The 9,160-nt window shown below is 30.7% G+C and overlaps 1 protein-coding gene across 1 annotated transcript; it reads right to left on the bottom strand.

Moving 5' to 3' along the window:
* Positions 1-6,077: 6,077 nt before the first annotated feature.
* On the bottom strand, positions 6,078-7,598 carry LOC128158613 (uncharacterized). Its single transcript, XM_052821541.1, has 2 exons — positions 7,023-7,598; positions 6,078-6,488 (listed from the first exon to the last, which is right to left on the bottom strand). The coding sequence occupies exons 1-2, from the start codon at positions 7,596-7,598 to the stop codon at positions 6,258-6,260; spliced, it is 807 nt and encodes a 268-aa protein (XP_052677501.1). The 3' UTR covers positions 6,078-6,257.
* Positions 7,599-9,160: the final 1,562 nt, after the last annotated feature.

Raw genomic sequence — 9,160 nt, 5'->3', positions numbered from 1 at the left:
AGTCATTTCTCAGCTGAGTTGAATTTTTTACTTAGCTGAGTCAAGAATTGTCATTGTCACAAGTGGCCCCTTATATCTTCTATTCTCAATAAAAACAAACGTCTGCTTATGTTTTCAACAGAGGAAAATCGGATTAAAATAACAAGAGTCATAAAATGTTAATCAGTCATGAAATGTACATTTTGTTATGCTAGTTATAGATGACATATCTACATGATCTTATATATTATATAGCAAAAAAAAGAACACATTTAATACATTATGGTTACCTTAAAATCATTAGAAAGTAGAATCACTGCACAGTTATTCCATTTAACACAAACAAATGAGTTAGTTCCCTTTGTTTACATTTTGTTAAGGGAGATAACTCCGCCAAAATTACTATTTTTTAATGAACAAAATATTTATCAAACCTGCATGAAATATTGCATATACGCTGATTATTGAGTGGAATAGATCTAAGAAATGAACATTACAGACAATATAATATTGTATGAATGATGTTAATGACATATTAATCATATTTGAGATTTGACTTAAGTCTGCTCTGGGGATAACTTAAGTTTTTTCTCAGTCAAATTGAGTAAAAAACACGACTAAGATTTTTTTATGAAATGCAGAGATTTGAGTTTTCTCAAATTTGAGAAAAAACTCAAACATTTGAGAAAAAACTCAGACTTAAGTCTGAGATTTGACTTAAGTTTGTTTTGTGAAATCGGAGCCTGGACGGCAAAAATTCAATTTTGCTTCAATTAAGGCTTCTTAACTGCCTTTTGCACAAAAATATGGCTAACAGAAATTAAAAAAACCATGATATTTTTTGTCATTTTAGTAGAAAATAACATTTTCGTGAAAAAAAATTTCAGCCTAAAAATTGCAGCTCATATTGCTTTGAGAAACAAAAGGTGTTGATCAAGACTATCTTTTATCTTCGTTTAATAATGATGTTGCGACTAATTGTCAAAAAATTAATAAGGGTATTGAGAGCAAAACTTTACTTGTGTTTGATTTTTATGAGCTGGACCATTAATCATACCATAAATTAATCAAAACTTAATTAATAAATAATAAGTGAAATGAACTGAATAACTAGACATCTTTCAAAGAATGTGAAATTAAAATAGAGTTAAAGTTTTGACTTACCAAGAAGATATATATCCTTACGAAATAAAATATTTTTATCCATGCTTACAAATTTTTACGATATAATTTGCAAATCAATGCTTTGTTATTCGATAGAGGTGGTTTAGAAATGGATACACATTTGTACTTTGATTCTGATCAGTTATTTCATTGTATGATATAATCCAAGTATATTTTTTGTTCATTGTATTATCTTATTATGGAATCTAAAAGTGTTTTAATATTAATGATATCGATTTATTTATCTCTTGTTCAAATCCTTTCTTCCACCTTGAAAAGATAGGTCATAATGATCACAGAAGTAAGTTATAAAATCAATTAAGACATTTTATGTATTCTTTTTAGAAAGGCATACCAGTATTATCTTTTTAAGTATCATCTATTATAATGGCTTTGTGACTTTTGGAATACATGTATATCATTTTGTTGGCTTAATATATACTGTCGACATTTTGCAATTAAATTGCAATTGCGGTGTTATTAATCGACAGTTAATGCATTAATCTTTTGAAATATTGAGTTATCGATAGCAGTACACCGCATCTGAAGTGCATAAGTGTTAAACAAATCGAAATGCTGAATCCCAAAGGGATATTTTTTTTTATTACATAAGCAATGTAATACTATGAATATGTATTTCTACAGTTCAGGAATGGAGATGTTTCTTAATGAAACAAAATAGGTCTAAAATTTTAACTGATAACTCCTCGCACAAAAATAGGTTTTATACGTTAAATACATACAAATAGCCGCAAAATTTACATTTTAATATATATTCCATTCTGAAACAATCATCCTGTCTCATTCAATCTACAATCATTGTTTATCCCTTCTACCTCATCTACTTCTCCATTCTATATCATCAGTTAAAAACTAAAATAGAAAATGAAAACAAAACCCGGTAAAATCTTTGCATAGTCTTTTTTAAAATAATAATGATGAATGAAAAAACCCATCAGTTTTGGTTTAAAATAAAATGTAAAATTATATTTAGAGAAAAAATGTGTCAAACACAAAACATTTAGATTTTATGAACGCAGCTCTAGAAAATAATCAAACGAAAACTGGATTTTTATTGCCAAATGGGTGCTGGAAAGGATGGATACGACAAATACAGTCTTTATTTATTAATCTGTATCCTGCATCCTGCGGCCCATCTTATCCTATCCAGTGTTTAAGTTACCTGTATGAATAGCGGATATGCATGTATATCTTCAGTGAGAATGGCGGTTATACATGAGTATCTTTAGTGAGAATGGAGGTAATACATGCATATCTTCAGTGAGAATAGCGGTTATAGATGTATATCTTCAGTGAGAATAGCGGTTATAGATGTATATCTTCAGTGAGAATAGCGGATATACACGTATATCTTCAGTGAGAATAGCGGATATACATGTATATCTTCAGTGAGAATAGCGGTTATAGATGTATATCTTCAGTGAGAATAACGGTTATACATGTATATCTTCAGTAAGAATAACGGTTATACATGTATATCTTCAGTGAGAATAGCGGTTATAGATGTATATCTTCAGTGAGAATAGCGGATATACATGTATATCTTCAGTGAGAATAGCGGTTATAGATGTATATCTTCAGTGAGAATAACGGTTATACATGTATATCTTCAGTAAGAATAACGGTTATACATGTATATCTTCAGTGAGAATAGCGGTTATAGATGTATATCTTCAGTGAGAATAGCGGATATACATGTAAATCTTCAGTGAGAATAGCGGTTATAGATGTATATCTTCAGTGAGAATAGCGGATAAACATGTATATTTTCAGTGAGAATAACGGTTATACATGTATAATTTAATTCTGGTTGTAACGCGGCATTTGATTGGATAGAAAAATTTAGTTAAATTTGTATAACCTGGTTTGCACGTCACAAGACACGTCACAATGCACCAACGTACTAATTCACTTGACGTTACGTTTGAATTTTGAACAGATTTATATCATTTTTAGAAGTAAAACGGACTCAATTTGTACAGCAAATTCCAGAAAATTAAATTATAAGGAATGAACTCAATATCTACCCAAGTTATACTCGTATAACCTGGGTTAGAGCAATTTACGCTTTTTTATAATCCGCTTCGCGGATTATAAAGCGTAAATTGCCCCAACCCAGGTTATACGAGTATAACTTGGGTAGACATTGAGTTCATTTCTTAAATATCTTCAGTGAGAATGACGGTTATACATGTATATCTTCAGTGAGAATAGCGGATATACATGTATATCTTCAGTGAGAATAACGGTTATACATGTATATCTTCAGTGAGAACAACGGTTATAGATGTATAGCTTTAGTGATTCTATTTTATTACTGAATTATTCACATTAAAATATACACCCCTTTACATTAACGGTAGTACAACACGTAAATTGGTGAAATATAGCTGTGTAATCTACTTTATTAATCGAACTTTGCCAAGATCTATTAAGTTGGCCTATTAGAGGACAGTACCGAGAAAAATGTGCAAAAGGTACTTTAAATAATCAATTTATTGTATGTTTTTAGAAATAGATTGTTCAAACCGAAAGCCGACATGAATTCATAAATATATATGAATGATTTCTTTTTTCTTTCTGACTACCATCATACTGATTTTAGATTTTAATTGCTATTGTAATTGCTACATATTCTTCAAAGGAGAGCCGGAGCACTATTCAAGATTCCTTTACAACAAGCATTCAATTACCTGAAATCTAATATGTTATGCATTAGATTAAATGATAGCTTGAAACGCATTTCGAAGAAAATGTGACAACAACCACTGCACTGCTAAGGAATGTCAAATAAAAAAGAATTCAAAACAGACTAAATTCTAGGTTCATGTATTTAAAAAATCCTTGACCACCTTGATCATTGAAGAACGTCTCCATTTGTCATACTGTTATACATGTATACGAAAAAGACACATTGTAGGTGGTAGTGCATTGGCAGCACATGGAAATTGATAAAAACAAAACGACAACACGTTGTTGCTAGTAGTTTCTTGGATTTATTATCACTTATTAACTGCATTGGAACTGCCGAACGCGGAGCAGTGGTGAGTCGCCAATAGAATCAAATTTCGTTGAGGTCGTAATCATAATAATGTAATTCTGGTTGTAACGCAGCATTTGGTTGGAGAGAAAAATTTAATTAAGGTACTATACATGATATAAGTCAAGTGTTTCCCAATATTTCGCCATTTTTAAAGTGTTTCGGGTAATAATTCGTTGTTTTATTATTTAGAAGAGTTGAAATAAAACATGTTTTTCACTTAATATATTTCTATTCATGTGCCCCACTGGCAGTATATGACGTCAGAATTGACGCTGTTTTTAGAGTTCAATCAAAATCATTAAAAATTTGCATTAACTTTAATACCGATTTTCGAATGGGAAATATAGAGCAGCTCTTTGAACAAGAACGAACTTTTTGTCACTTATAAGTACTGGAGATATACATCTTTGGTTAAAATATTTTTTTTGTTCATGCAATCGCTCAATGTTTAGTTAAAGAAAAACTGCTTGAAAACAATTCGTTTTATGTTAAATATGCGAAAATGGCGGAAAAGATAAACTTTATGATGCCATATTCTAAAATTGTGGGCAATTAAATCGAAATGAAATTTATGATGTAAAACTTCAATTGTAAATCTGTACAAACAAAACAGTTACAGTGAAATGACAATGTTCATTTAAAGGGGCCATTTTAGGCTAAACCATATATAGTCCTTTGTATTACCTGGTTTCAACGTCACAAGAACGTCACAATGCACCAACGTCAATATCGTTCTAATTCGTTTGACGTTACGTATGAATTTTGAACAGATTAATATCATTTCAAAAAATATAATGCACTTAGTTTGTGCAATAAGTTATAGAAATTAAATTATAAAAGTATAATACCCAAGTTATACTCGTATAACCTTGGTTGGAGTAATTAAAGTTTTTTTATAATCCGCTTTGCGGATTGTAAAACGTAAACGCCCCAACCAAGACTTGGGTAATCATTGAGCTCATTTCTTAAAAGGAAATGCTGAAGTTTTTAAATGATACGAAATCTACTAAGTCGAGATATTTTTCCCGCTGTTTGTTGATATTTGTTTAAACAAATAATTAACGTAACAAGCGTGAGCATTCATAGCCATTTCAACGCAATTTAAAATAATGCAAATCTGTCCATTTCATAAATCTACAATATTACAATTGTTCTAGTCATTTTCAATTTTTATTAAAGTATGAACGTTTGAATGGAACAGGGTCGATAAAAATTGGATTGTCATTTGAAATCAACATGTTATTGACGAATTTAAAGGAAGATTAAAGAACTTTCCATTTTCGTTGCAACTTAAGGTCAAAATCTAGTAAATGATACCAGACTGTCTTTTTGGTGCTTGAACCATTTTGACGTTATAATTGATTTGATGAATCTTTTCCCGTATTTTACGGCTTTAAAGGAATTATATAGAAAATAAAACAATATTTTGACAATCTACTAAGAAATGAAGATAATAATTTTATTTTAATAATTTTTCTATTGATCGACGTATCAAAAAAAAATTGACCGGAAAACGGTACATTATATTAGAAATACTTTTGCTGGTTAAGAATTTTTAAATTTTATAGCATTTGATCAAAAATAAAGTTTTAGAAGATTTTGGAATGGTAACAATTTTATACACCCAAGCGGGATATGAACTCTTAACTTACAGAATGGTAGTTTACTCTCTAACATTTCCGCCACACTGTAAATTTTACAATATAGGAAAAGAAATCACATCATAAAAGCTTACTTGATATGATTATTTATTTTGATAGGTAACATGTCAAAATATTAAGGTGCTCCATGTCATCTCAAACGTATACAATTAAGATATCAAAAATGTTCTACAATTAAATGATTTATGTTTAGACTTTGAAGATACAGGAAATTCCATGCATTATAAAGTTTTATTCAAAGCAAGCTTTAAAAAGATAGGCATAAATACAGTCTCACTTAAGGAAAAAAATGTATTATTTCTTTCTTTTTTTCTTTTTTTTTTATTAGAAAGGACTGCTTTTTGATATGTTAAAAGATAATATAAGCACAGGTACAAACAATATAAGTCTCAAACTACGTTTCTCGCAGATATTTCACATAAACTCCATGGCGCCATTTTTTCTTGGTTTGCCATGAAAAGAATCATTTCCTGGCAGTCATTGCCTTTGGAACATTGGCAATGGTAATCACATTCCACTACACGTCGATTAGAGGTAATGTTGGTTAAAGTCAAAATGCAGAATTCCATGCGGTGTTTCAGCTCATTTTCGAATATTGGGCTTTCCAAAGGATATGCAATCTTTAAAAGAAATAATATAAAGATATAAATATTTCAGATATCTAATCTAGATTTATAAATAAATATATTATTTTTAGTACGCTTATATATCCAACGTTTTGTTTTTCATTGCTTTTCTTAATACCATACTGTCAGTTTTTTTTCTTTCTTTCACTAACGTGTGTTCTTAAAACGATTCGTTTACTTAATCCTCTGCGTAATAAACATTTTGAAGTATGATACATTGAAACACGTAGTGAATAGGGGCATTACAGGATACAATATTACACGAGAACATTGTACCAATTTCTTTTGTTGTTGATTTTTTCAATTTTTCAATTTCATGATAGAAAAATGATAATTGCATTTAATTACAAGATCATGTTGAATTGTTAAATGTATTTTACAATTATAACATTCGACAACATTTGTGAAAGCAAAACTGCTCAAGGACTTTGATGATATTTTGACAAGCTTATAATACAAGATTTCCGCTATCATAAATGTATACACCGTAGTGTATCTCAATTGTTAACACGTAATCATGAATCTAACCTGTAGTAGCGTCTGTCCGTTTGGCTGGCACGATATTTGATTGCCAGCTACTCTAACGCCGAAGTTTGAAGACGATATGTTCAGCCAGGTTGTATTCAGTCTCATCCAAAACCATGGTGGGCTCTCACCTTGTACTGGCAGCCCAACACAAGTCGTAAAGTTACCGTCAAATAGTTTGTGAATTTCTGACATTAAACGCAAGTCTTCATCCTGATAAATGATTGGTTTGTTAGTTGGTACTCGGTACTCCAATACCCGATCATCATAAACCACTTTGAATGAATACGTTTCTCCTATTGTTACAGTTGTTGAATGAAGTTTGTATTTAAGGAGCAGGTACACAGTGCCAATTTCGTCGTCATTAAGGTTAAAAAGGTAGAGTGTCCAAAACGCTTCAACCGGAAAAGACGATCCTTTATTGTAATATGACACATTTGGTGATTCATAAATTATATCGGTACTTACGTTAAAGACAGACAGTTGTTCAATTGAAAGGGAAGGCTTACTCATGTCTCTGTGCGCCTTTGAAGATATAGTTATGTTAATGACATTTAGTCCTTGTTTTAGTAGTGTCATTTTCAGAAAAAGTTCAGATTTCGAGTTGGGAAATATCTCGCTGTTGCTGGATTCAACAGTTTGAATATCTATATTGAATGTATTATTTAAATTTCCCTGTGAGAAAAAAAAATTAACATTTAATAAAAATGCTTATCAAACAAATATTTGGTATGCCATTTGGTAAGAAATGCATAATGTTCAAATAATCATCAATACTAAACATACACTATCTGAAAAATTACACGCAGATAATATTGCAGAAGAGTTCCAGACTTGAGTGTTGTGAAGCAGAACTTCGATCCCGATTGAATAGTTTACACATGTTGTAAGAGAGGCTGACATAACTACACCAGCCTCAAACTCCAAAAGATCAGCATCACTTGTTTTCTCTGTGTAGGGATAACCTAAAACATTAACGTGTCTATTTCTGATGAAACATTATGGTATATAAAAACGAAAAGATAATCACTCCGTGGAACAAAAAATCAAATCCGTTTGTCCATGTGTGTTTTTGTTTATAAATATATTCTTCCCTTCTATCACTCATTCTACACAAAATCCATCATTTACTTTTAAATTGATTTTGTCTTATGTAATAATTCTTCATTTTATATTTCTATTCAAAAGTTTTAATATCATCCAACAAACAATAAAAACACAGCCTGGACTACATTGCTCACCTGAACATCATTTCTTGTATCTCTATCAATCTCAGACGTATCAACTTATCAATTTATAATCATAGGCATGAAGGTATAAAAGATGAAAAAAGGAAAACGAATAGAAATAATAATACATTATAATAAGTTAACTTTTGCTTTGATATGAGGAACCTTACATTATGATAATGATATCATAGATTGCACCACTGAAGTTAAAAAAAAAAGATTTTCAAAAACTTCTTCTACACATTAGTATAGAAACCATATTTCTAGCCCCTCTTGTGGTCCAAATGTTGCGTCAATGTTTTGCAATCTAGAATTCTTATTATCTAAAAAAAATGTCTTGAAATTCCACAAAATGTAGCATTTAGTTCTTGAGAAGAAAATTTTAAAATAGTTTCCTCACACATTTATATAATCAACTTTGAACTCCTCCATAGATCACATGAGGGTTCAATTAAAACAATCCCCTCTCTCTCTCTCTCTCTCTCTCTCTCTCTCTCTCTCTCTCTCTCTCTCTCTCTCTCTCTCTCTCTCTCTTTCTCTCTGTGTTTTAACGGCTAACTATCAGTTGATTGAATCGTTGAAACACACACATTAACATTACCTCTGTTAACCCAGTGGGTTGGAAACGTTAATTCCAGGTCATTCTGGTCCGGCTGGTCGAAACGAGCGACTTTAGGTAAACGTTTTATCTGTGCACCCTATAAAATAAGATTTCGCTTCTAAAATTCAAGACAAAATTTAATTATTTGTAGTGGCTTCCAAATGAAAGAGAGGAAGAGTCTAAAAATATGATGAAAGATTTATAGTTCATGTAACTATATGTAATCATTTATAAACCAGTCAATCTTTGTTATTAAGAAATCTGTTACTAATCTGTTTGTAGCATGTCTTTTTATAGTGATAATTAAAACA

Source organism: Crassostrea angulata, chromosome 8 (genome assembly GCF_025612915.1).
Source record: "Crassostrea angulata isolate pt1a10 chromosome 8, ASM2561291v2, whole genome shotgun sequence".
In the NCBI taxonomy this organism is placed as follows: Eukaryota; Metazoa; Mollusca; class Bivalvia; order Ostreida; family Ostreidae; genus Magallana; species Magallana angulata.
Note: the sequence above shows the minus strand (reverse complement) of the source record. Positions and strands in the feature narration are given on the sequence as shown.